The 27,245-nt window shown below is 44.7% G+C and overlaps 3 protein-coding genes across 6 annotated transcripts; 2 read left to right on the plus strand and 1 right to left on the minus strand.

Annotated features, from left to right (window-relative positions):
* The first annotated feature begins 1,387 nt into the window (after nt 1-1,387).
* Nucleotides 1,388-7,971, plus strand: lyl1 (LYL1 basic helix-loop-helix family member). Of its 2 annotated transcripts, none has more exons than XM_071539154.1 (4): nt 1,388-1,972; nt 3,315-4,974; nt 6,307-6,401; nt 6,564-7,971. In XM_071539154.1, exons 2-4 carry the CDS (start codon nt 4,184-4,186, stop codon nt 7,124-7,126), a joined length of 1,449 nt encoding a protein of 482 aa, XP_071395255.1. In that variant the 5' UTR covers nt 1,388-1,972; nt 3,315-4,183; the 3' UTR covers nt 7,127-7,971. The 2 variants fall into 2 exon arrangements, with proteins under 2 accessions (XP_071395255.1, XP_071395257.1); XM_071539156.1 differs by having other exon boundaries at nt 6,582-7,971.
* Nucleotides 7,972-11,310: 3,339 nt separating this feature from the next.
* LOC139660886 (GTPase IMAP family member 8) lies at nt 11,311-18,411 on the minus strand. Of its 3 annotated transcripts, none has more exons than XM_071539151.1 (8): nt 18,270-18,411; nt 16,974-17,302; nt 16,486-16,596; nt 16,222-16,344; nt 14,897-15,272; nt 14,719-14,778; nt 14,307-14,602; nt 11,311-13,665 (listed from the first exon to the last, which is right to left on the minus strand). In XM_071539151.1, exons 2-8 carry the CDS (start codon nt 17,298-17,300, stop codon nt 12,049-12,051), a joined length of 2,910 nt encoding a protein of 969 aa, XP_071395252.1. In that variant the 5' UTR covers nt 17,301-17,302; nt 18,270-18,411; the 3' UTR covers nt 11,311-12,048. The 3 variants fall into 3 exon arrangements, with proteins under 3 accessions (XP_071395252.1, XP_071395253.1, XP_071395254.1); XM_071539152.1 differs by having other exon boundaries at nt 18,266-18,411; XM_071539153.1 differs by lacking the exon at nt 18,270-18,411 and adding an exon at nt 17,824-17,841.
* A 6,080-nt stretch (nt 18,412-24,491) lies between these two features.
* LOC139660882 (heme oxygenase-like) lies at nt 24,492-27,134 on the plus strand. The gene is made up of 7 exons (XM_071539147.1): nt 24,492-24,605; nt 24,768-24,825; nt 25,351-25,462; nt 25,610-25,825; nt 25,960-26,232; nt 26,462-26,549; nt 26,686-27,134. The coding sequence occupies exons 2-7, from the start codon at nt 24,776-24,778 to the stop codon at nt 26,811-26,813; spliced, it is 867 nt and encodes a 288-aa protein (XP_071395248.1). The 5' UTR covers nt 24,492-24,605; nt 24,768-24,775; the 3' UTR covers nt 26,814-27,134.
* The last annotated feature ends 111 nt before the right edge of the window (nt 27,135-27,245 follow it).

Genomic DNA, 27,245 nt, shown 5'->3' on the forward strand with positions numbered 1-27,245 from the left:
CTCGCTGTCCCTCGTGTAGCTTTTTATAAGTTACAGGCAAATTCAGATAGCATCCCCAGCCACTACAACGTTATTCTAGCGCAGAGAGTGTGATCAAGTGGAACCGCAGGTGCTGGACGCAAAACAGTGTGACAAGCCAATAGATGACACACTCTCACTCTGATAGAGCAAAGACTTCCCCTGTTATTTCAGCAGATTCAAACCACGGCGTTTGCTGTTTTTGATGATGATGATGAGTACAACAACAACAACAACAGTGATGATGATGATGCCGATGACAGATTTGTTGAACAATTGCTCAGCAGATTGCCTTCTTTCCCAGGACCTGGAAGGTCACGTAACTGTAAAGCCTTTATAATGTTTGTCTTTCAGACTGTCTAAGAGGGAAGTGACTGTGAGAATGTAAAAGAGGTGCTGACCCTGAGGTTGAGAGAGACGGAGAGAGGGAGTAGGAAGGAGAGAGAGAGAATGGAAACGTGAGAGTGCAGAGGAGAGTGGGAGAGAGGCAGTGAGGGAGAGTGAGGTGAGAGATAGATTTAGGAAGGAAGTTAGGGAGCTCTTGGAGAGGAAAGTTGCCATGATGACGGCCTGCGTGTTGGTCATCAGAGGCACAGGTGCGCTCTGATGTAATGACCGAAAACCCACAGGTCCGAGTCACGAGTGTGCAGAAAAAAGACCAGTGGTGTTTGTGTAATGCCGTTACAAACACACATTGTGGGGATACTTATGATCAGGATATGACATGGGGAAAACACCGAAAACTGAACTTTAATAACAGACATTTATTATGATAAACTTTAGGCCTATTAAAGACCTTAGGTAATTCCCCCAAGTGCTTTTATTATATATGGCATTGTCCGTGTGTGTGTGTGTGTGTGTGTGTGTGTGTGTGTGTATGCAAACATCTTTGTCTGTTATTATATTGTGATATAAGTGCAGTTGCAGCGAGCTTCTTGGTAACGATCCAAGTCCCTTCAAAGTCTGGGACTGACCACTCTAGTGTGATGGGATGTGTGTGTGTGTGTGTGTGTGTGTGTGTGTGTGTGTGTGCGCACACGCATGCAGGCGTGAATCTGCTTGTATGTGTGTGTGAGAGATGTGTTATGAATGTGTATGTGTACGTGCGTGTGTGTCTGTGTCTGTGTGTGTGTGTGTCTGTGTGTGTGTGTGTGTTGGTATTTCATGGGTGGAGGGGGGTGGGGGGGGGGGGGGGGGTTCCTTATCTACAGGCCACAGGCAGCTTTTGAGGCTCTTATCAGCAGCCACCATATTGTACGAGCACATCCTCTTGTCCAGCAGGGAGCGGAAAACTCTCCTTGCAACATGGTTCCCTCTCTCTCTCTCTCGCTCTCTCTCTCTCTCTCTCACCTCACATTCGCCAGTACCACGGCTTTGCGACTGGCAACCAACTGGAGCATTGTGTCTCCTTGGCGAGGAGCGCTAGAGAAGGAGGGATAGACAGGACACAGCGAAAGAGAGAGAGAGAGAGAGAGAGAGAGAGAGAGAGAGAGAGAGAGAGAGAGGTGAGAATGACATAAGGACAGGAGGATGGCAGAGATTCGTACCGTCCACCTCCACGTTATGAGCGTGTCTTCGTTTTAAGGAGCAAACTTCACAACAAAAGAAAACATTTCGACCGTCATTCTCTCTAGTTCATTTCTCTGAGAATTTCTGGGACTGTTTCCTTGTTCTTTTGGTGAGAGTGATTCACGTGAGTATAAGGAGTGTTTGAGTCAGTGTCAGACAGTTTGGCTCCAATTCTGACCTGAGAGAGTGACAGACGCTGACGGGCTCCCCTACTCTGCCAGCCTGCAGTGGAGTGTGAGGAGGAGAAGGAGGAGGAGGAGGTTAAAACACTGAGGAGGAGGAGGAGGAGGAGGAAGAGGAGAGGAGACAACACGTGTGTTCACAGTGGACTTGGTGGATTTTACCTGACAGACCAACGGGCCACACTGGGTGCCACAATGTATTTGTGAGTATTTGTACTTTGTTTTTTTTTTTCAATACAAATAGCCTACAGTGTAACAGTGGTATGCAGCCATCCTATCATTTATTTTAAATGATAATAAAAAATTTTGTTAATGTTTTGTCTAGAACTATTACAAATTGATAATAAGGAATTGATGCCTGATTTACTGATAAATAGACATATGTGGAAATTAATAAGAAATAATGCCAGTTTACAACTAAATGAACATTTATGAATTCAACTTATGAACAATTTATTGTGCCAAAACCTTAATTATAATTTTTGTGACAATCTACATTTTATGGTAAATATATAGCATGTTGTGCATTTTACAAAAATGATAATATAATGCAAGGACATATGAATTTAACACAGAGAAAAGAAAATATAAATCTGAAAATTACAATCTAATGCTATGAAAAAAATAGAATTCTGTTAATGAAATATTGGCAGCATATAAAGTTTATGACGATTCTCCCAAAATAATTGCTAGTTTTTGATAATATTTCAATAGTTGATGAAATAATACAAACATTCTTAATTTGTTCATTTACAGTATTACTTTTTAAATCCATAAAGATTATGGTAGAATGTTCGATTTAATGTATCAAATGATACAGGCTTGCCCTACTATTCTAATTTTAAGGAATAAAATGCTATAATGTTTTTACATTCAAAATACAAATTATACTGGTATTTATTATAATGAATTACCTAAATTAGTGCAGCAGATGAGGCTTAATTCCAGCTAAAATCTCCATGTGGTGCTTGATATTTTACACTTGTAGCATAACCTTTCAAATATTAATCTATGTCTGTGTATGTGTTTGCTGTCTCTGAACATTATCGTTGGGTTGTTTTGACCAAGACTTTAACATAACAGTTTAGTCTGTACATCATCGTGAAAGACGGAACTTTCCAAAATAAATACATGACTACTGAAAATGTCAAAAAGGGAAGAATTACTGTTGCAAAACTCGATGATGCCTCAGAGTCTCATGTGTCTTGCAGAGTTGAGTAAAAATTAATGACTCCCTTTTTTAATTAGTAAAGCAACAAGCAGACGGCCAAGAACAGCATTTTTACATTTCATCATAGCTGGGATAAGAGAGAAAATATGTAATTTTCCATGAATTGAATTCAAATTTTCAACTGAAGACCAGTTTCCATTTAGGAAATCTCCCTCAACAACTTCTCATCACATTTCAGTGAGTCAACACAAGCTTGCGTGGCGCTTGTGTGGTACAAATTTTGACCTACATTTTCATATCTTATTGCCTTATCCTTCACCATTCTCCACTAAAGATATCCTGTGGGCTTTTTGTCTTTTTCTTTTGTTCCACAGACTCTTTGATATCAATCCAATCTTTACTGGTCCAGGACATTTTGAATGCTTAAAAGGATTTTGACTCACATCCTCTAAATACACACAGACAGATAGACAGACAGACTCATCGAGAGTGGCCCGCGGAGACCCATTGACAAACCAGCAGCCTCTATGGCTCAGGATGTACTGTAAGAAAAAGGCAGACAACCAACCCAAACCAGATCACAAGAACCCACAGACCATGCCACAGAATTAGCCTTCCGTTTCTACAAGGACTGCATCGCACGGACGCGAGCGCTTTCACTGGCACCTTCTATCATGTTCTAGTGAGGGAATGAATGCGAGCTCACATTCACTCACAGTCCAGATCCAGTTGAAAACACCCGGCAGACCCCAGAATGACAGCTAATAAGGGCGGACCAGACTGAGCCAGAGGGCAGCTGTAGCCCCAGCCAAGGCACACAGACTCTGGACTCATGGAAAAAGCTCAAGAACCCTCACACAGCGGACCCTGGCACTGATAAGAAGGACTGATGGATGCTGGGTTGGCCACAGGAAAATCCACATGCAGTATTAAGTGAGGTAGAGTAGCAAAATATTGCGTAATCTGCAGGACTCTGGAAGTAAGGAAGAGGAAGTAGAGGATTATCAGGTGCTCTTATGGCAGAGGTACACACACTCGGCTAGAAGGTCTGTAGAGGTCTTAGGACGAGCTGCAGGTGGTACACATGGACACGTCACTCGCTCTCACACACATGTAAACACACCCGCACCGCACACACTCTCTGCGCAGAATACCCACGCTCACATTACACGCACCGGGGGAAGAGCGGCCGAGCAGCAGGGAGGAAGAGAGGCTCGGCGCCGAGAGAGTCTCCCTCAGCACCATGATGGAGAAGCTGAACCCCAGCGGCCCGCCTGCCTCGCCCCCCGACCTACCTCGCCCCCCCTCCTCCTCCTCCTCCTCCTCTTCCTCCTCCTCCTCTTCCTCCCCTTCCTCTGCCTCCATGGAGCGGCGCAGTCCCCTCCAGAGCCAGCCTTCAGCCTCTCCGGACGCCGTCATCAGCATGAGCCCGCGTCTCGCTAACAAGACGGGGCACAAGGGAGACACGGACATCCCTACCGCCAGCTCGCTTCAGCCCCCCATCACCACGACGACAGCACTGGCCAATCGCCGCGCGGAGACGGCCGCTGCACCTGAGCCTGTCGTCATGGAGACGGAGGAGGAGAGGCCAACCGGCGTCACCACCACCACCACCACCACCACCACCAATGGGTCCCCAACGCTCTCCTCTCCGCCTCCTCTCCTCCCGGCACCGGCCGTGGACTCCAAGATCTCCCCTCTCCCCCCTCCAACGTCCACCGCTTCTTTCCCTTCATCCTCATCCTCATCCTCTGCTTCCGCCGCTCCTCTTCCTCCCCACATTCCGGTCATCAGCCTCGGTCACAGCAAGCCCCCTCTCCCCCTCCCCAACACCCCTTTGACCGCCCTGCACCCGATTCCTAACCTCCTGCACGGGCCCCATGGGGACCTCCGCCTCACCCAGCTCACCTGTCTGTCAGCGGCCGGAGGTCCTGGTGGTCCTGGGGGTCCTGGAGGTCCTGGAGGCCCCTCAGCTCCCTCCCCAGGGCCGCTGCTGTCTCACCAGTACCTGCCTCCACACCCCTTCTTCACCAGGTGAGAACTGGTTTATTTGAATCCCCTATTAGTCTCACACCACTTATAGTAATATCCAATAAGGGGGGAAAAAGGAGGATGGCTGTTATTAGTCATTCTTAGTATATTAGCGTGCCATGTCATCACACATCTGCACAAACTTAGGGACTTTCGGTATAGTCAAACGACATATGCAGATTGCGTTTGAACCTTTGAGAAAACACAAATAAAAGGCAAAAATATCCCACGAACCCTCTGCCTCTTCACCAGGTGAGAGGATGTGGAGCACAATGCTGTAAAGACATGGCTTCCTGATATGGTTAGATGTCACTAGTAATGGTGATGCCACTCTGGCGTTAGCGTTGCCAAGTTTCTGTTTCGTGTGAAACTTTAACTGCTGGTTCTTCATGACTTCCCATTGTGATTTATAGTGGTTATGCTGCACGGTTATGGGATTGAATTGTGAAATCGACAGCAGGATATGTGCTGTTATAAAGGGGATCTCGCATTTCTCACACAATATGTTAGATATACCGTACACCTGGTTGCTGAACATGAGTTGCATCACCCAGTGTTTTTTCATGTAATGGGAATCATAAAGGTGGAGGCGTTGCTTTGGAAGCCACACATCTACTTTTAATTGCAACCAAATTTAATGTGGTTGTAACCATACAGACCACAGTATAAATTCAGTTGAAAAAAGGCTAACAGAACATTAAAGCTCTTTTGAGCATGTAGAGTTGGCAACTCTTGACTTACCCTCTCTCATGAAGAGAGGCATTCATTTGCAGCCATTATCAAAGCCTTCCTACTGTTCATCTATTCTGTTCTCCAAGAGGGATTTTCCAAACAGTCCCAGGTATCGAGCCACGGTGCTGCAGAGGAGCAGCAAGCACAATAAGAAGTAGGACTTTTTTGCGATGGCTGCATCTATAGCTTCCCCATCTGTCATGGAGATCTGGGGATAAGATTTCCTCCCCTCCTCTCTCAGCTCTGTTTGTAGCAGGAAACATTGATCTATTTCATCCCCCAGAAGTAGAATCAGCTAGTAACAGGCTTAATGAGACTGGGCTCAAACCCTGCATGCACACTCAATCAACGCCACCGGCATAATCATGCCACAGTTAATGGCTTCCACCATTTTCCTGCTAGCGCCATCCATTCTCTGAGATTGCTCTCCGTTCTGAGTCATTTCGGAGGTGATTATGCAAGCTGTAATAGTCTAACATGTTATTAAATTGGTTTTATATTTAGCTGTGTCTTATTTACTCTGATGATTTGTGTGTGCAGTTACAAAAGTGTTTCTAATACATTTTCATACATTTCTCTCTGTCTTTCTCTTTGTCTCTGCAGTTCTTACCTGGGTCCCTCAGGTAGCTATGGGGTCTTCTCCAACAGCCGGATCAAGAGAAGACCCTCCTCACACTTTGAGATGGAGCTCAACGATTGTGAGTTTCTGTGTGTCCAAATTAGATGCATCTGAATGAGGGAACTGATACTGATATCAAGACAGGCACGATTAGGTGTATGTTTGCGCGTTTGGAAGTGTGTGAAAATGCTGCAAGAGAGAGGTTTATAATTTTCTATGTATGTTCTGCACACTTATGCAGTGTATGTGTGTGTGGCAGGCCCTCCTCAGAAGCTCGCCCGGCGTGTGTTCACCAACAGCCGCGAGCGCTGGCGCCAGCAGAATGTGAACGGGGCTTTCTCCGAGCTGAGGAAGCTCATCCCCACGCACCCTCCTGACAAGAAGCTCAGCAAGAACGAGATCCTCCGCCTGGCCATGAAGTACATCAACTTCCTGGTCACTCTCCTCAACGACCAGGCCCAGGACAAGACCAGGACCTCGGGCGACGACGAGGCCGAGGAGGAGAGCGCCGGGCGCGGGTTGGACGGCAACGAACTGAACCCGCTTTTCCGGTGTGACACCCCTCCTCCGTCCCACCGCACCCCGCCGGCTTCGGCCCGTCCCGCCTCGGCGACGGTCCTCAGAGACAGAGACTCGACCGATTCGGTCATCGCCCTGGCTAATTCCCCGGCAACGTCTAGTTGCTATGGCGACACGGACAGCGAGGAGAGCTTCGGGGCTAAGACCTCATTGGTGACCCGTGGCATTCTGGGAAAGGTCAAGGGTCAGATAAGGATGGTGGCAGCCACAAATGATGAGCGATGATACCAAAAGACATCACACAAAGCGGCATGCAACCATCGGGAGTTTAAATGTCAAACTGACACAGGAAAGGATACACAATAGTCCGCAGCGTTTGAGACAACAGAGTCTCTCTCTTCTGCAATGCAACGCTGCAAGATCAGTAGTGTGAATAAGTAAGAGATGGACTTTTAGTGGTGTGACATTTTGTAGTTTGACCTGTCTCTCTGTCCTTTTCCAGTGATGTGCAAACTTGAGTGTAAGGCTCTGTGTTTCAGGACAATATAGAATTGTATTCTAGAGGTGAGAATCATCACAGAACATTTAAATAGAAACATGTTTTCTATCAAAATTAGGACATTGTGTTCATTTGTTAGACATTACACCTCTTATCTGCAACAATGTGAATCAGCACCATCAATGAATTATGCAGAACTGGTTCTTGGAAATCTAAGTGGACGCTGTCTGGATTTACATACGCACAAAATATCTTGTTTTAAATGCATCTTCTTAACTTTTCTCTTTTCTGTCTAAACAGGGAAAGAAACACAGACTCTTGATTTCTCTCTCAGCCATAAAAATATTAGATCTCTCACACAAAGAGTTTAAACCCTGATATTCTGTCCCTGTGTAAATGCAGCCTTAGAAGTTTACATGTAAATAATCAGCAGAACGACAGTGATTGTGCCTGCAACATCAGAAACATCAATGGCAGACACGCATTCATTAAACTAGCTTGCAGTTTTTGATGTTCCTGTTGTTCCTATTGTCAGACGAGCGGGGGTGAAGGTCCCGCCCTGGCTTCGGCGGACATTGTGACACACTTGTACCAGACAGAAATAAAGTGTGTTTTAGTTTGCTGTTCCTTATTTGACATCCTCTTATTGCACTCCAAAGACCGCCTTTTGTCAGCACAATTTCTCAACTCTTCCAAATGTTTGGTTGATTTTAGTTTAGGGAACACGCATGCAGTTTCAAAGTGAGGAGCATGAAGCTCAGTGTGAAATATTCACAATAACAATCAGCTGTTAATTGTAAAAGTAAAAGTAAAAAGAGCCTAGCAATGCTGTTCCATATAAATACACTTCTCTCATCTGATCTTATTTTCCAGTATTACTACATATTCATAGATTATATATCGCTGTTGTCAGGTGAAAACCTCCTATCTCTAAAATGTTTTATGAACTAAGAAAAAACAGGCTTGTTTTCAGCTTGACCACCATTCACTTTGAGTTTATCTATTTGCTTTTGAAAAGGTTTCATAACCCCAATGGTCACACAATTTTCTCAACCAGTAGAGGAGCATGGAATAGTTTGAATTAAACTGAAACATGAAAATCATCACATTGGAGTTATGAGGTTTTCACTCGACAGTGATGATTATAGAATACTTAAGTCCACTTTTAAGCATTCTACATATATAATCTATATATCTCATATATAAGTGCTTGCTGCTGAGTCTATGAACAGAGAACACAAACTTAAATTTGAATGCATACTTTAAACAACAATGCGCCCAATTCATAATTCAGCACAACACTTAATCTGTCACCAGGCATTACATTAACCGGAGGATGTGGTGCTGAATAGCCGAAGCCCAACTCCATGCCTCCATGTTGTTTGTTTGGACTGTTCAGCAGCATGACAGATTGATAGCAGTACTCATTTTAACAAGGGGGGCATAAACAACACCACTCAAACACCAGTATAAAAAAAAAACATAGTGTGTGTGACGTGAAATTCCCGAGCCGGAAATAGCTGTTCCATGACATTACTGTGTGAATCCCGGCCATGGAAAAAAAAAAAATCCCGGTGCCTTCATCGCTATTCCATGCCGGTGTTAGTTTTTTTCCCAGGGCAGCTGATTTGGGGAGGAGTGCTTGTTTGGTCTATAGGAGGTTTGGATGTGTTACATGTATACGTGTGTGTAAGTGCATGAGCAAGTGCACATGTGTGTGTGTGTGTGTGTACGCCATGTGCAAGTGGATGTGGGGAAGAATTATGGAGGAATTTTGTAACAAAGTAACAGTGGTCGGTGTGTGGTTGAGTGTGAGGGAGGTTTAGGCTGGATGTAGGATGAGGTTAGAGATGGGTTCAGCACGGGGATGGGGATGGAGGGGTGTGTGTGTGTGTGTGTGTGTGTGTGTGTGTGTGTGTGTGTGTAAAGTTGCAGCTGTATGGTGGTGTTGGTATCTCCCCGGCTGCCTGCCTGGCTCTATCAAGTAGCCAGGAAACGGCTACAGTTAGTGCTGTCTCATTGACGGCCAACGAGTTTCCCGGAAGGGAGTGGTGGTGGTTGTGTGTGTGTGTGTGTGTGTGTGCGTGGGGTGGGTGGGTGGGGTGTCAACCGCTACATGGGAGAAGGGAGAGGAGCAAGGGGGGGGATAAAGAGAGAGAGAAAAACAGCCACCAGGGTGCTCTTGGAACCCCTGTACACCCGCTCCTGCGCTGCACAACAGGAAGAGCTGCTTGCACAACACTCTGCCAGGCTGGCCTGCCTCCTCCCTGAAACCACAGAGAGGGTGCAGATGGAGGCAGGGGTCAGGGAACATAAGGGGGCATAGGATTGTTGATGAGTGTGTCGTTGGGGTGGGGGTCTTCTTGATGAGTGCACGTGATTTGGTGCGCCGAATGAGTGTTACGCAGAGAGTTGCTGGATAAGAGAAAGTGCGCTCAGTAAATTTACCCTGTAAAGGCAGATATTAGTAGGCTATGGCCAGCAGCTGGTATCATGGGATTAAAGGATAGAATATAGAAGAATTATGCGACTTTGGACCTATATATAATTTGTCTCTTACATACCTGTAGTACTTGGACCCGCAGAGAATATTGGATCCCAATGAGTCCAAACAGGGTTTGTCAAACTGTCTCCAAAAAAGCCAGTCTGTGAAAACGATATGGCAACCAACTGATGTTTTATATTCACTGCCTAGAAAGCAGCAGCACTGCACCATTTTCATTCAGTGGATAGTCCTCTAACAAACCCGGCTCCATGTGCAATTGTTTGAAGTGTGACCTGATTGTCCACGGAACTAGATCACGCTGCCAGTAGCCCTGCGGCAGAGAAAAATAGTTCTGTCATTTCCTGATTAGTGAAAGTGTGCGTAATGGTGGAATTGTGTAATGAAATCAGATCTAATTTTAATTTATGCACTTTGCAACTTTTCCATTTACTCTGAACTCCTCTGTGGAGCCTACAGATTGCTTTTTTGGAGACATTTTGACAAACCCCATTTGGACTCATTGTTAGCAGCAATAGAGGCAACAGAGCTCGTCGTTTCAACTGACAGCTGACTCTGGAGTCAATATTCTCTGTGGACCCAAGTACTACAGGTATGTAAGAGACTAATTACATATAGGTCCAAAATTGACAAACTGATCCTTTAAGGATGCAATAAGGAGTAAACCCATCCAAAAGTAGCTTACCTAGCTTTATTTGTAAAATAAAGTTTAACCACCTTTTAAGCTGATACAAATCTTAGAGATACAGGTCTGCCATGCATGATCGTAAATAGGATTGTACTGATAGGTTACATGAAAACAGGTTATTTTCAAGAAACACATTAAACATATTAAACATGCATAGTGTGTTTATGTTGGTGGTTGTTTGCCTTATGGTGATTTCCAACTGGAGTTGAGTTTCCAAACCTTTTTATTTACCATTACATCACTGCATGGGGTGTCTGTGGAGCAGGGGGCAGCTGGTGTGTTGACCCGCTCTCCATCTCCTCCTGATACAGGAGGCCCAGCAGGGTGATGCTAGATGGCCTGGGACCTAGAGATAATGCCCTCGCCTCCCTCTACCCTCTGTTGTGCCCCTCTTGCCACCAGATCCACGCCCACTCACACACAGAAATACCAGTTGCTGTATTTCATCATTCACACAGACTCAGTCTAAATGTGCGCCCCATGGGAGCGATGGTAATACTGACAGGTTCTTGGCCCTAAAGCAGCCTCTGCTTGCTGAAGATGAGGACACAACCGCAACTTTTGTTGGCAGTGAAAATTGGTGGCATTGTTGGTTGTAGCAAAGAGTTTTAGTGAATGGAGCAAAATCAGTGTAGGAAGGAATAATGGAAAAATACTGTAGGTCATTATGGCAACCAAAATTGCCAATAGTGAACTACAACCTAAATGGAATCTCTGCACTGCTACTAAACTAAAACCAGACAAAGAAACTACATTGCAATTATTTTCTAATTCAGTGTTCTTTAATGAAGCAGTAAGGAAGATTACAGTATCATGCGGGACAAAGTGCTGAGTGGCCAATATACATACATACATATATGTTAATGCTGTAAATATAAATTGTTTCATAAGACAATTTAAAAATTAAGTTTGAATTCACCTTGAATTTACTGCTCACACTAAGCAATGACGAGGAAATAAAACAGAAATAATAATCCTTAAATTGTTTAAAGATTTGGCAGAAATATTGATATATACTATTACTTTCTTACAGTGTTAATTATGACTAAACTGCTAATTCATTATTCGCATACTGTACATTCTGTCTGTTTTCATGTAGCTCTAGTTCATATTGTTATAGGATAAGCATCAATAATAGAATCGTATATAATACTTGTCATAAGGCCAGAACAAATTAATTTGTAGCTCAACAGGTATCGACTGAGGTTGTCTTGGCAGCAGTAGGGGATTTATTTTTAACATATTTGCATTCTTGTGAATTTAGACCTGAACAACAAGGCCTCTGTGAGTAGATAATAGGTAAAATACACATGCAGAATGTCATGGTGTCTGTGGTGAAAGAAGGGTAAATAAGTCTGTGTTGTAAAAGATTACCAAGATGTAGGAGCCATGTCAAAAAAATAAAAATTACTTTATTATTTTCCATTGTTTTTTAATTTTCACAACAAATTAATTTGGAATGGCCTTATATTTGTGATATGTTTTATATATAGTTGCTCACAACCCTCACCAGTTTCTCATTCTGTTTTCAGTACTTTTTCTCCATGATTTACCAGTGACTCCACTCCGTCGTCCACTGTTTTCCCCACATTTTTTGCAGCTTCATCCATCTGCTCTGATGAGTTTTTTTGGCCGAATTTTCGTCTCCCCACCTCAGTTACCGCCGACCCAGCAACTGCCCCCACGGCGCCCCCCATCACACCCCCCAAAACCACCCCAAGCACCAGACCCAGCAATGCACCCCCTAGAACTACCATGGGCACCTTTTTAGCAGCGGTCCCGACCTTCTCCCACACTGAGCTCTCAGCCACCATTTTGACCCCGGCTTTGGCCCCGGATCCCACCTTCCCCCACACCGGACTCTGTGCCACCTTCTTTGCCCCGGCTCCAATTCCGGCTCCGACCTGCATGGAACTGTCGGCCACGATTTTGGCTCCAGACTTAGCCCCAGATCCTACCTTTCCCCACATGGGACTCTGTGCCAAACTCTTGGCCCCAGACCCAACCCACATGGAACTGTCTGCTACTAATTTGGCCCCAGATTTGGCACCTGACCCAACCTTTTCCCACACAGGACTTGCTGCCGCCATCTTTGCTCCAGATCCCACCAACGTAGAACCGTCTGCCATCATCTTGGCGACTTTGGTTGCCCTAAGCTTCTCCAACATAGCATTATCAGCCATTAGTTTGGAGACCTGCCCAGCACCAGTTCCCATCTTCCCCCACATAGAACTATCAACCACCATCTTTTGGACATTTTTTGCCCCGCTGCCAACAGTTCCCCACATTGGACTAGCTGTCACCCTCTTTGCTCCTTCACCAACCCACACAGAACTATCTGCAAACAACTTGGGAACCATCTTTGCACCAGACCCAACCTTTTCCCACATAGAACGAATCAGTGAAGGGGACATGGTGGACAGTGAAATAGGAGGAAGACTCTCGAGATTCATGGTGCTTACACTCCTCTCCGCTTCATCCCTCATTTCCTCAATCTCATCTTCTCTCACTTCCTCATCCTCCTCTTCCATCTCTGTCAAGGGCTGCATGGAGGGATGGAGTACCCGCCATTCAGCACTGAGCTGTCCAATTTCTTCTTGTCTTTCTCCTGCCTTTCTCCCCCTCCTCTCCTTCGCTATCTCCACCTGTCTCTGCCTCACTCTGTCCTCCGCCTCCTGAAAAGCAGGACAAGAGTAACACTGTCCTCCTGCCTCTCTCACTGTCTGCTCCACCTTCTCCAGCAGCTCTGCCACGCTCCTCCTCTCCTCCTTGCCTCCTCCGCTCTCCATCACGTGAAACCGGTCCCCGCATTTCTCCACCAGCTTCAACAGATCCCCCCGCTGGCCGGAGATGTAGGCCTCCACGCCATTTTCCCCCACCTTCCCGCTCTCCTTCAGTCGATCTGCGTGTGTAAAGAGGACCAGGGTGTGTCGCTGGACCGCCTCGGGGCCAAAAACGGCCTCCAGGGCCCCCAAGGCCTGCAGCTCGGTCTTGGCAGGCTGGTCCACGGGGACACACAGGAGGAAGGTGTGGGGGCCGGGACTGGAGAGCGCAATGCAGGAGGAGATCTGGGCTCGCACCTCGTCTGGAGAACGCTCCGAATTGAACCAGTCTGGGGTGTCCACTACTGCCACCTGGGGGTGGAGGGGACACAGAGAGAGAGAAAGTGAAAGTGAGCATTATAAAAACACATTAGACCCCCCCATTCGCCCAAATATAAGTAATAACTGAATAAAATATGATAAAAGGGTGAAACAAACAGAGTGAAAAAGTGTAAACATAAATTTTAATTCAAGGTGCTACATTTTTAGCATTTGTACATCAATAAATCATTATTACATTAATGTTGAGACACAAGTAATTACAGTAAATAAAGGAAACCAGCCTCTACTGGATTCAATATTGCATTTTTGTGTGCCACAGAGTTGCGGGAAATCTGATGGATTGCTTTACAAAGGGAATATTGCTTTATGGCACAAAACAAGAAGAGGGCCACTGTTCTTCTTGTGTAAATGGAGCTAAAACTCTCTGGCAATGGCACAAGGTGGAATGAGTGAAACGAAGATGAAAATGATCACCATCAACATGTTTATCCTCTTCAGTAAAATGAAAGAAAAAACCTTTGAGAAATGCTAGTACTATCAATACCACTGCTGTGAGATAGAGGCTACCAATTGTCTCCACCATGGTCTCATTTGTATACGGTAATACTGTATATACCAAGGTATTACAATTAATTTGACAATGACAGCAGTAACTGGACTGAGCTACTGACCCTTCTCCCTGCTGCCAGCGCCTTCTTCTTCTCACACTCCTGAGTGATGGCTGTCAGGCTGTCCGGGCACGACTTAAACTCCTCCCGACCCAGGATGCTGTTGCCAGCCGTACTCTTCCCTGCTCCAGACCGCCCGAGCAACACCAGCCGCAGCTCCGGAGAGGAGGAGGAGGAGGAGGAGGAGGAGGAGGAGGATGTTGACGCGGAGAAGGTGGAGAAGACAGGCGAGTGCGGGGAAGAGGTGGGAGAAGCCTCAGGAGAAGATCTCTCTCCAAAGCTGTTGATTCTGTGGTGAACTGAACAAGGTGAAATCTGGAGCTTAGGACGAGGAAATTAGAAATACAACCACCAAACGTCATAGGAGTGTGCTGTTTAGTGACACAAAAGGAGTCAGTGAGTTCCTATTACTTACAAGTAGTAGTCATTTTTGTGGTTGGTTTGACCTCAGACAGTTGTGAGAGTATGGCGCCATCTGCAGGAAAAAAGTAAGTATGAGCCCTACACATTTTATTTTTTCTTCTGTTATTTTTTTCTTTTGCTGATTAGAAAACAGGCAGAGAATCCAGTTCCCAAACACCGTAGGCATTTACCTGCATTTAGTCTGAAACTGGAGCTCCTCTTGGGCTCGAGCTTGCTGTCGCTACGGGGCTCTGGATGGAACTGTGGCTGCCCGTTAGCCAGTGAGTTCACAGACACTCTCCCCTCCATCTCGTCCCGCTCTCCTTCTCTCCTCCTCTCCGAGGCAGCGGTACTCCTGTACCCGTACTCCTCTCTCTCTCGTTCTCTGTTCCTCTGGGTCTCTGTGTTTGGGATGTGCCTCGACTCCGCCGTCTCTCTTTGCTCCTCCATCTTCACTCGGTACTTTTCCCTAAGTTCTTGCTCTCTTTCTTTCACTTGTGTCTCCATCTCTCTGTCCTCGGCTGTTTTCAGGTAGCACCCTCCGTTCTTCTGTACCATATTCTCTATCTATAAAAGAAACAATAATGCACTTCATTTTAGTGGGAGAATATCACCTAAACACATGTATACAATTAACATGTCACATACTGTAATGCCTACAGTTTATCTACATCATGTGATAACTTCCTATGTCTACCAGCTTTGGCCAAACATTTTAGAACTCTTAGCAAAATTGCCATTGAAGTGAGCAAGGCATTAACACCCAAACCGGTCCAGTAGAGCTGCACAGTGCCAACAGTAAGACTATGAGACTGGCTGTACTGGGCAGCTCCCAGGTGTGACTGTATTTAACGGTATGAGAGTGAAACAGGGCGTTGCTGAGAAAAAGCATGCATGCTCAGCAAAGCAAAGCAAAGCTTCTTAGGAAAAACTAAAACAAAAAACACTGATGTCTCTCAAACACCTTACAACATGCACTATGTAATAATAAGATAAAACTGATTTTGATTTTTTACAGTGCTCAGGGTTCCCACACCTTTTCACTGATGAAAGTAGAAAACATTCCCATGACTTCTCCATGACCCCTTTTCAATTGTCCATGACCAAATTTTAATGAGACGGAATTAAAAACTAACCATCAACTACACTAACTTCAAGCATTAGTTTGTTTTACACAAGGATTATAATATTATTTGAACAGTCAGCAATATTTGGTTTCAGAACCAGCTGCACAGCTTTTGTGACATTTGACAGCACTCAAGAAAGACCTTTCTCTTTCTTATAATTTTCATAACTTCTCCAGGCCTGGAAAATACAATTTCTAAATTCTATGACTTTTCTAGGTGAGCATTTTTCAAACGACACGGTTACAATGTGTTTTACAAGAAAGACAACATCTACCTCACTCAAGTGCTTCTGGTATTTACCCAAACTGGCCCAACGTGTGAGCCCACCACAATCAACACTAATGTGAAAAAAGAGTGACAGCCCGCTAATCCCCATCACTGAAGCCTACCTTCTCCAGCAGAGTGCGGACCTGCTCCCTGTCCTGCCGCCGGCGATTATTGATGACATGGTACCTCCCCCCGCAGCGCTGGATCACCTCCCGGAGGCCTGGGTCCTCTTCCTGCACATAAGCCTGGGGAACACAGTTGGTTTGTGTGAATTCAGATTTGCAATTGATCTGCCTCTCTCCTGCTCCTGTAACCAGTAGTCGATTTGTCCAAATTTGACACGGGGAATGATGAAGAAGTATTACGGGGGAAGGACTTGGAATTACCTGCTCTGTCCGGCCCATCAAGTAGTCCCCACAGGTCAGCAGGACCAGGGTGTGGCCCAGCACCCCCTCCCCAAACACCTCCTCCAGCTCCGCAGGCACACGGCCCTCCACCTGGGAAGAGGAGGGAAATTCATTAGTAGGGCTTTACTAGCTAAAATCACTACTGACACTTATTCATTATAAAGAGATAGTAAGAAATATGTAGATGGTATACCATTAAGAAATTAAACATATGGTCAAGAAGTGTATTGTCTCATAGTGTTGTCTTTCAATTTGGATATTTTTTATCAAACTTTTCCATAATTCATTTGGGAAGAATGTAGATCCAAAAACATGACTTATACAAGTACTGCAATCCATAGAGTTATCTTGATTTTCACACAGAACTAGCCATTAGTCATTGATGTTTGCACAAGTTGAAATGAGAAGCGTCCCTACAGAAGCAAAAACACGAGTGGAGGGACAGACAGACACACACTACAACCAACCTCTGTGAACTGGCCCACTGGCACCAGCAGCAGAAAAGCGTGTGGGCCTGGCGCTGTCAGTGTCAACGCCCGCTCTGTCTCCTTCTTCACATTAGCCTCCACCTGGCCGCCATCCCAGTACCATCTGGGCGCCTCCACCAGGGTCACCCTCCTGCCCTCCGAGACGCCCTGCCGCACCTGGCAGCTCCTGGACGAACCGGAGGGGGACAGCTGGAGCAGGATGGTGTCTCCTGACGCGGTCTTCCCACATCCGATGGTCCCCAGCAGGACAAGCCGCAGCTCTGGGGGTGCGGAGCTGAAGAGGCCCCCCCTCAAGTGTTCAGTCATAGCTGCAGAGAGAGGAGAGCATCAGCATAAACCTACTCATCTAATTCAACATATCAATATGCTATCTTGTAAGCAGGTAGGAACTAATAAGAACTAACAAGCAAGGGCGTGTTGGGAGAATGTTTGTTCATACATGTGTGTTTAGCTGGAGGCTTGCCTCATAAGCCACTGAGGACAAATTCAAATAAAACTGGAAAAACAGAGAATAGTCTTGGCTGGGTAGGGCTGCTTCCTAAGTGTTTTATCATCTGATCTGACATCAGTCATACAAGGAAGATGAGCTGCTGAGAAGTCAAATGAGGGCTGTAACCCCTTGTGTGTTTGCATGATTACTTTTCTTCTTTGTGCCTGAAGTGTGTCTGTGTTGTGTGCATAATATAAAAATAAAAGAATACTATGTCTTCCTATGCATTTGAACACAATTTATCTTCCTTATATGTTGTTCACACCATCTGGTTTCATCTGTTGTGCATGAGTTCACACAGACTAAGGTAATTGGTAATGGAACTGTTGTTCACCACACCTTGCTAGTCCTGTCCAACTACATTCTACCTTGACCTCTATATTTGGGTTGATATGCACACATGCTCATAAACACGTCCACCTACCAACGCACACAAAATAGCAATTAAACATACAGCATTGGCAGTGCAGTGTTGCATGAAGTTTATACAGATTAAACACACCATTAAAACAAACTCATGGAGACAGTAGGTGTCATTTATCTATTAGAGCAGCTAAAATGTGACATAACATTGGCAGCTGCTTGTTCACACCTAGCAGCTGGTATAAATGTACTGTAGTGCACATGCCATACCTGGGTCATTATGGTATAAGTAATGTAATGTGGTCAAGAAGCCTTGCATGATCACTGGTAATTCAGTTTGCTGTTACAAACATTCCATACTCCAATATAAAAGTAACCACAGCATTAGCATTATCCAACCCATATAAAGCATACTTACTCACCTGTGTGAGATCTTTAGGCTGTGTGCTTGTATCGTCTTCTCTGTTTGTTCCGTTTGGTTTACTAGCATTGAGTTATATCTCTCATCCAGAAAACCTCCTTCCTTCAGTATACTTGGCTGCTGAAAAGAAGTGTCCGACTCCAACCACCTCTCTAACCTGCCTTTACAGGTGTGTCTCAGTCTCAGGGATCCGCCTGTCCAGCCACTCCCAATTTTCTTCCTCTATCGTACACATAAACACACTCGTTTTTTTTTAGTGCGCAATAGTTCCTTTGTCTGCAGGCTGCTGAGCATTCCACAATGGGGTGGAGGAGACATATCCCGGGGCATGAGTGAATCATTCCACCTCATTTTCACTACCACACCCATATGGTGGCAGAGCTGCCAGAGTCAGGTCGACCTGAAGGGTTAATAGTCGCCATGGTTACTACCTGGCAACATATGCCTGTAGGTATTTAGATAGGAGATGCTGCAGAAGACAACATTGTCACGTCCGGTCAGGACTGAGGGGCATTGACACACACACAAACAAAGCAGGTTTACAATGTTAAGCCATATGAGACAGAGGCACAAATCACATTCTGAAAATTGACTTTGACATATTCCATCTAGATATCAAGCCTCAGCTTCAAGCTTATGACCTATACATTGTCTACCAAACTTCTTCAGGTCATGAGTGATGGATCCACTGACCATTCTCCAACTAAAAGCTTGAGAGGCTTCAAACTGATTCGAGATCTGTGCTACAGCATCTACGAAACGCTTGATGAATTCCAACATCAACCAGAAAAATCCAACCTGCCACTTCCAATGTGTCTAATGACAATATCAGGAAGACGTCCCTAATATTTTGTACATTCGGTGTAGATTTAAAGTGTTGTTCACTGATGCCAATGTGCCCAAGAAAGTTAAAATAATTTGGTGTGCACAGAACAAATAGATTGTTTTAATTAAACAACCAACACAACAAAGTAAACTTTTTATCTTACAAATTCGTTATTAACACAAAATCTTGCTTACTGCAAAAAAAAAAAGACTCTAAACTAACCTAAAGTGTTTTTCAGCATATTGCAGCTTGCTGTGTGCAGCCAACAGGGCCTTCATCAGTCACAACCCAGGCATCACATAGGCAATGTTTTCCAGAGTGTCCGCCTTAAAAGGAAGAAAAAGGACACAAATATAGGCGTTTCATCCTAAATCACATAACATACTGGCAAAACAATCATTAGACCATGTATTACAGTTGTGTGTATATGTGTGTGCATGTGTGTATCAGTGTACAGTGTCAAGCGGCTGCTTCTCTCACCAGTGTGTGCTGTGTGCAGCTCCTGAGCTCTGGTATCTGTGAGGTGAGGCAGAGTAGTGGAGCCAGGGCGCACAGCAGGGAGTCCAAGAGCAGAGACAGGCCACCAGACACACACACCTTCTTCTGCACAGACACACAGACGCAGGGAACACATCATTACACATGCTGCATGTCCTCATGAGGCAAAATCAACCATGCCCCTCTAAATCTAAGGGATCATAGGGATACATCACTGATGTCCGGCAAAATAATTTTCCATTTTGTTTTCAATTTTGCCTGATTTTGCATGTGTGTGTTAACAATAGAAAGGCCGAACCACAGTCAAATGATGCCTGTTTTGAATTTTAGATTTAAATATCTCAGCTTTCAAATTGTCCCTCCATGAATTTCCCAAACTCACTTTCTGCACAAACCAGCTCTCTTAGATTTTCAAAATCTTGCAAGGAAACTGCAAGATTTCGCAGCTTGCAAGTGATACCTATCAGTTGATACCTTCTGGGACTTATCTTAAACCTCCTAAATCCACTGGCCTTTCTGCCGTTAATGGGAAAAACATTCTTTTCTGCATTCTTTGATTCCACTCACATTTGTCTCCTGAAGCTGGTGTCCGATGAGGGACAAGGATTCTCCCAAGAGGTGCAGGTGAGCAGCAGCGTTGACGGGATCCAGGTCAGAGCGGCCAGGACCCCTGGGTGTGGATCTGAGCGAACTGGTGGGGCTACTCATAGAGCTAGTGGGACTAGCCAGGTCAATCATGGGGCTAGTCGTTGACACCGCTGGACTAACTATGTATCTCACTGGATGAGCGATGGCTGTCATTGAACTAGGTGTGGATATGAAGGGGCGAGGCCTGCGGGTTACTGGACTGGTGGTGGAGGTGATGGGACTGGCAAGGGGAGACTCAGCGATGTTGTGCTGGTCATAGTTCCAGTACTCCTGTATGGGACTATGACTGACCTGGGAGGGATGGAAAGGCAAGAAGTGATGATACAGTAGGATAAGCAAAAATGACAGTAGAAAATGAATGTTGAAGAACCTATGGAGTAATTACCTGATCAATGCTGCCCTCTGCTGTACAAGTTGAATGCAACAAGTTGTCCTGGGTACCAATCTAGTTAATGCCAACACAGGGGAGAGAGTTTACAGATGAGTCATCACATTAGTTGTATGGATGATATCCCAGACACAAGTGAAGTTTATCCTGAACAATAAAGGATAATACAGTTTCTCTGACAAATTTCGTCTGACAGAGTAAAATGCATTTGATCTCATATTCTTACATCCCCTCTGTTCTCTCACCTCTTCTCCTCCTCTCTCTCTCCATCCGCCTTGTGGTACATAGACTGGATAGGTGGGGAGGAAGCCAGAAGACTCGCCTCCATAAGGTTCAGGCCCAGCTCTGCTATTACCTGCGATGGGTCATTTATTCATATTTAACAGTAGGGGTACCAGGCAGGCATTTTCTCTTAAATTATCCCATTAACCAGGGGGATTCATTTAATAAACAGTGGTGTATGGCAGTGGTGTATTCCAGCCAATGACATGGAATTTGCCCATTTCATTCAACATGATGTAGAGTATGTCCACCTACAAGACTATTCACCACTGAAACATATTTTTACAACCATGATGGGTGGGTGGGAGTCAATAAAGGGCTTCTTTAGTGATTTCTACACAGCTGAAGTATGTTAGCCTGAATTACTTCAACAGCACACACACCATCTTATTACATGAAATGCTCCTTACCAGAGTGACGCCTTTTCTTCTTGTGCGAGCCCTTTGGCTCCTGAAAAAGTTGAACAGTAACCCATCACAACTTGGCATGCTGCTATTAACAAAGGTTAGAGATGCAAGAGAAGTGTAAAAACGGGACAGAGGGTTGTTGTGTCAAGCGGACAATCTACTGAACAATCCATCCATCTCATCACCTGCCCATCTGTGTGTCCAGACACCCATTCATCCATCAGTCCTCCCTTAACTAACACTGTGGGTGCGACAGTCACCTTGTGCGGTCTCTTGGAGCTGTATTCCTCAACATCTGACTCCGGCTCCTCCAGGTCCTCCACGTCAATCAGAAAGTCTTTGTAGGATCTTTTCTTCTCTCTCTGGCTGCGTCCACTCACAAGGCCCGCTTCACCATCCATCGCACTCCTGGGTATGGAGCACATAAAAAAACAACAAACAAAAAACACCCAGTGATGTAGAGGTAAATAAAAATGTGGGTAAACTAAGCTCCAGTGGGTGAACACAAGGCAGACAACCACCAATGCAAGCAAAAATCTGGTATTTTTCCAGAAAAAAATATTTGTTTGTTTGTTTTCATTATATAATTTACATCAGTCTGATACAATATACAATGATGTGCACTACGAATTTACGCTTTAAAGACTTGTCAGACTCAAGGGTGTGTAAAATCTATTCCCCTAATAAAAGTATTATTATAATTATTTGTAGCAGTAGGCTAGTATCCGTAGCCTAGTAGTAGGGCTGCTAATAAAAAGGTGGGTAAATTGAGTGGGTGTGTTACATTTTTGGCACCACCACCACCACCATCATGATTACCACACAACAGCCAGGTTGGCTAATTCAGTATCAGTCATATCTTTGGCAACTTGGCAAAATGAATGCATCATCAACAAAATTCATCACAAATTACTCAAAAGACTTTATCTAGCAAATTTCAATTACATTTACAGGATTTAGGCTACACGTGAAGTAGCAAGCAAGTAGTGCTTTGTGTTTCGTATCACCTGATGTAATAAACATTTCAATGGGCGATCGCTCATGGCCATGGGCGAGTATGGGAAGCAAGCTTTACCAACAGGCTTGCTAGCCGCCTAGCAAACCTGTCAGAGTGCCTTACACCTGAAAGTGAGCTTTTAAAAGACTTCAAGGCAGCGTTTTCCTCTGAAACACTTGGAAACGGGTTGGTGCTATGTGTTTTAGATAACGCACTTTAGACAAACACTGTCTATCGTCACATCATGAGTTCAAAGTTTGTCGGGGACGCGCACGGTGGGAAGTCAGTCAACATGCCTGGACTCAGCTTGGCGAATAAAAGCTAAAGCTAACGTTAAATTGACAAAATAAACGTTTGGTGTAGGCAAGTCTGCGTCTGTCGACTGAACTATGAGCTACAATTACGATAAACAACTTTAAAACGAACCATAATTACATGTTGAGGACAACTTTCACCGACAGACTCAACTTACTGCCTCTCCTTCATTACAGGGGAACTGAATCCTGCTGATTCACGTTTAGTCTCTCTCTCTCTCTCTCTCTCTCTCTCCCTCCCTCCACTCTGCTGAATCACGTTAAAGAAAGTGATAACGTTACTTGCCCCCACGTCCTATTTTTACAACCCATTATCGTGTAAGCCATTGCTGCTCTGCTGAGTTGGAACAGACGTACAGATTTTTATAGGTGATACATAACTATACTGGACACCAGAAAGAAAATCAGTAACACGGGTTACACATAGGCCTAAATTGGCTGGATTTTCCTTCTCTTGTATTGTTATGAATTATCAATCGATTATCAATATTTTACAATTAGCCTACATTTACATTGCTTTAATTTCTACATTTTTACTCTGACTGCCACCACAAATCATAATTTACCAATAGCATGCTTTATAGACCTAGTAGATCCATACAATTTGCTTAATGGCAGTTTGTCACCAATTTTATTTTCCCAACAGTATTGCAGACTGCAGCTCGTTTGATCACAAGGTGTTCTTCAACTATTTCAGGCCAGACCCAAACTAAATATATTTACTGCTGCCTTTGGTCCTAGCTTCAGCAAAATCTACTAGCAGATTGTCATGTGAAATAAACCATTGGCACATTTTATATGCTGAGTTTAAGTTTAGGAAATGCTGATCTACTTAATTTACAGCTTTTGATGATCATTTTAAAAGCAGGCATTGCTGAGCTGCAGGTGCGGTTAATTAGTTTTATTTAGACAGAGAGTTGAACTTGGCAGTGAAAGATAAGCAGTAGGCTATTCCAGCTTGTTTTTTTATACAGGGATTTGGAAATTTAAGTTACAGAGATATCAGTTAAAACCATCTGCTGTCTAATAGTTTTCAGCTGTGGATAAAACAAAGATAAAGGCACATGCATGGAAAAAAAATGAAGGAGAAGGCAGCAGGTTTGCCCATACTGTAACTCATTTACTACTTGATACTGCACTGCCCAAATCTGCTCTGCCTTTACTGAACAATGAACCCAGCAAGTCATAATAGTGTGAAGTGTTGTCTTTTATTACAGTTTGAGTAATGCCTTTCATTTTGTTCTGCTGAAACTGTGTGTGGGAGTCTACGGTGTTTCATGTGGCTGACTGGTTGCATGATGTAACCTGTCAGTGTATCTTCACTTAGTGGTTTAACTTGCTTAGGAATGTTTCTCAAGAACAGAAACAGTGTGTGAAATGTGGCTTGGTGCTTGTCCTTGTCATAACACCGTCATGTGATTATTCCTCTAAAACCCCAGTCACCATTTCAACATTCCTCACAAACTTCCACCGTCATGCTAAGAGCCGGCCCCTCCTCTTGTCTGGTTCAACTTTGGTATTCCCCGAGCTGCACTGTCATGTTTAGCGCTCGCCCCTCCTCCTCCTCCTCCTGCTGCTTTCCCATGCCATTCCTAAAGCTGCTTGGTCATGCTAAGTCCCATAGCCCCCCCTCGCCGCTTTTCCATGTTGTTCCCCAAAGTTGCTGCATCATGTTAACTCCCGGTCCCTCCCCGTGTTCTCTCTCAGTGTTCCCTGCTGAAGTTGCCGTGTCATGTTTAGCCGAGGTCCCTCCTCCTGTGGTGTTCCAGATGGAGACGTTGAGTCAGCCGGGCTGCTTCCTGTTTTCATTCAGCTGGTGGGGCGAGGGAGGAGACAGAGGAGGATGATATAAAAAGAGGGAGAGAACAGCGAGGAGGCACACAGAGCACAAACTGTTCTGAACATCCAGAAAGAGAGAACAGTGAATTACTGTGGATATACACCAAACTACCCAACTTAAAGGACTTATCCTAACTGGTGAGTGAAACACAACGCGTAACTTCATGCTTTTCTCATACTTTCAATTTCATAGCCTCTTTTTGCCTTTTTGCACTAATTTGATCGCTGTGTGGTGTTTGTGATTTTGGAATATGGATTATGTGCTGTAAAGGCATGTTTCTAAAGTCTTTACTTTTTCAGACATCCAGATGGAGACAGCCAGGAAGACCCAGACAGCAGCAGAGCAGATGACTGACAGGTTGGAATGAGCTGCTGTGATTTACTCTGCCTCTGAATCCCTCTTCTTTACCCATTCACCTTTCATCATTGCTTATTGTTGCTTAAAAGTTTATTGGAGTGTGGAGAATTTTTAGGATAAGTAAGTGTCACTGCATGTATTGCTCCATTTACAAGTATGACTGCATGTATCATATTTGCATTAATGCTGTGCATCCCAAAGTAGATCTCTAGTATGCGCTCTATCTTCTGTCTGCACTTGCAGAACTTTACCAGCTGCACACACAGCCTACTTTAGATAAACATCTATAGGTGCGATAATTCACTTAACGTATGCTCTGCACTTTTGAGTCAATAAGTTACGCATTTGCCCTATATGTTTATCTACATTACGCCTCTGATTGCTCCTTCTCTTATGCCTCATTCTTTTCTCTCAATGCTTCAGTGTGACGAACACGTTCTTAACCATAGCCAGAGATCACTATCAGACATCAGCATCTATTGCTAACAGAGCAATAATGAGCGTCATTCACTTCCTCTCTTACAGGGATCTGTCAGAACAAATCAAAACGGTGACGAAGGAGAGTCACGTCAGAGCGGAGAACACCGAACTGATGCTGAGCTACCAGAGGGGGCAAGTCACCCTGCCACAGTACAAGGTAATACTGTCAAAACAAATAAAGTAGCTGCAAATAAAGTAGTTCCTAGGCTGTGTCTTTTTTTTTAAGCGACAACACGGAATGATCTGGTGGCTTATTGGTGGGTATTTTCTGACTCTCCTCCTCTTTCCCCCTCCCCTCCTTTAGCTCCTGCTGTGTTCGCTGTATGAGATCTACCAGGCCTTGGAGGAAGAGCTGGACAGGAACGCCGAGCACCCCGGTGTCGCGCCCGTCTACTTCCCCGCCGAACTGGCGAGGCTGGAGACCATTGAGAAAGACCTGGAGCACTTCTACGGCCAGGACTGGAGGGAGAAGATCGTCGTCCCCGCAGCCACTAAAAGATACGCTCACAGGCTCAGACAGGTACGTTTCAACTGCACCTGTAAAAGACTCAAACACACATGCGATTTCAGGTGTAGATGCTTGGTACATTTAACTGGTAATCTTCCTGTGTTGCTCTGAGGTAACGCTCCTCATCTTTCTCTCTTTTTTCCCAGATCGGCAAAGAAAACCCCGAATTCCTGGTGGCCCACGCTTACACCCGGTACCTGGGCGACCTGTCGGGGGGGCAGGTCCTGGGCCGCATCACCCAGAAGTCCCTGGGGCTGAAGAGCGGCGAGGGCCTGTCGTTCTTCTCCTTCCCCGGCGTCTCCAGCCCCAACCTGTTCAAACAGCTGTACCGCAGCAGGATGAACGGCATCGAGCTGACGGAGGAGGAGAGGAACGGCGTGCTGGAGGAGGCGGTCAGAGCCTTCGAGCTCAACATCCAGGTGAGGAGGGGCGACGATGATGATGATGATGATGTTTGGGCAGAGGGACCGGAGCAGAGGAACAGCGGTGGTTGTTTAGGAGAAATGAGAGACCTCAGGCTTTCTCAGGGGTTGAGTGGAAAAGAATTAACTTTGAGGACAGTGGGAAGATTTATTTTGACTTGTGTGATTGTTTATTGATGTATGAGAGAATAATAAGTGACTGATGGATGTTCTTTTTGTTTTACAGGTCTTTGATGACTTACAGAAGATGCTGAGTGTAACTCAGAGGGAAAGCGAACTGCAGAGCTGTGCAGCACAGTCCAAACTGGCTAATGGTAAGACAAGTAGATAGGCAGAGATTCACACACACACACACACACATACAAACTCAGGCCTACAGTATGTTGTCAATGTTTTTGTACATTTCTCTATCACTTTTTGACTGATATCTTAATGCGTGTCCTCTCTCAGGAGATCCCATGTTGGCTAAGACACTCCAGATCCCCGGCACCATGATCAACGCCTCCCCGCTCTTCAGGATGGTCCTGGGACTGTTCGTGGCTCTGGCCACAGTCAGCATGGGAATCTACGCTTTTTAGCAAACATACACAACAATTTTGTCTGTATATCAAAATTCTAACAGATCTATTTTTGTACTGTGCAAGCCTATCGAAGACCCTAACCTATCTGTAGTGTTTTAATGGTGTGATTGTGTTTGTAAAAATCAAATACTGTATAATGTTTTTTGTAACATTGACTGAAAATGTCAGAAAGATGAGTGTGAGAATTCAAGAAGTTTTGAATTCTAGTACTTTTTTCTGATTTTCACTGTAATATTGCTATACAGTATTTCTGTGTTGCAAGGACTAATATGTGCAATATTGTAGATTCAAAAATGTGTATATAATGTAAATAGTTTAACTTTTTAATAAAATTGTTACAAAAATGACCTTGCAATGCATCATTTCCGGTATATTTAATGCCCTTACTAAAGGTTTGTGTTCATGAAGAGATGACAAGAGATGGAAAGT

This window comes from Centroberyx affinis, unplaced genomic scaffold (genome assembly GCF_046629955.1).
Source record: "Centroberyx affinis isolate AG114_WGS23_722 - 3 ecotype Tasmania unplaced genomic scaffold, CSIRO-AGI_Caff_v1 ptg003413l_1, whole genome shotgun sequence".
NCBI lineage: Eukaryota > Metazoa > Chordata > Actinopteri > Beryciformes > Berycidae > Centroberyx > Centroberyx affinis.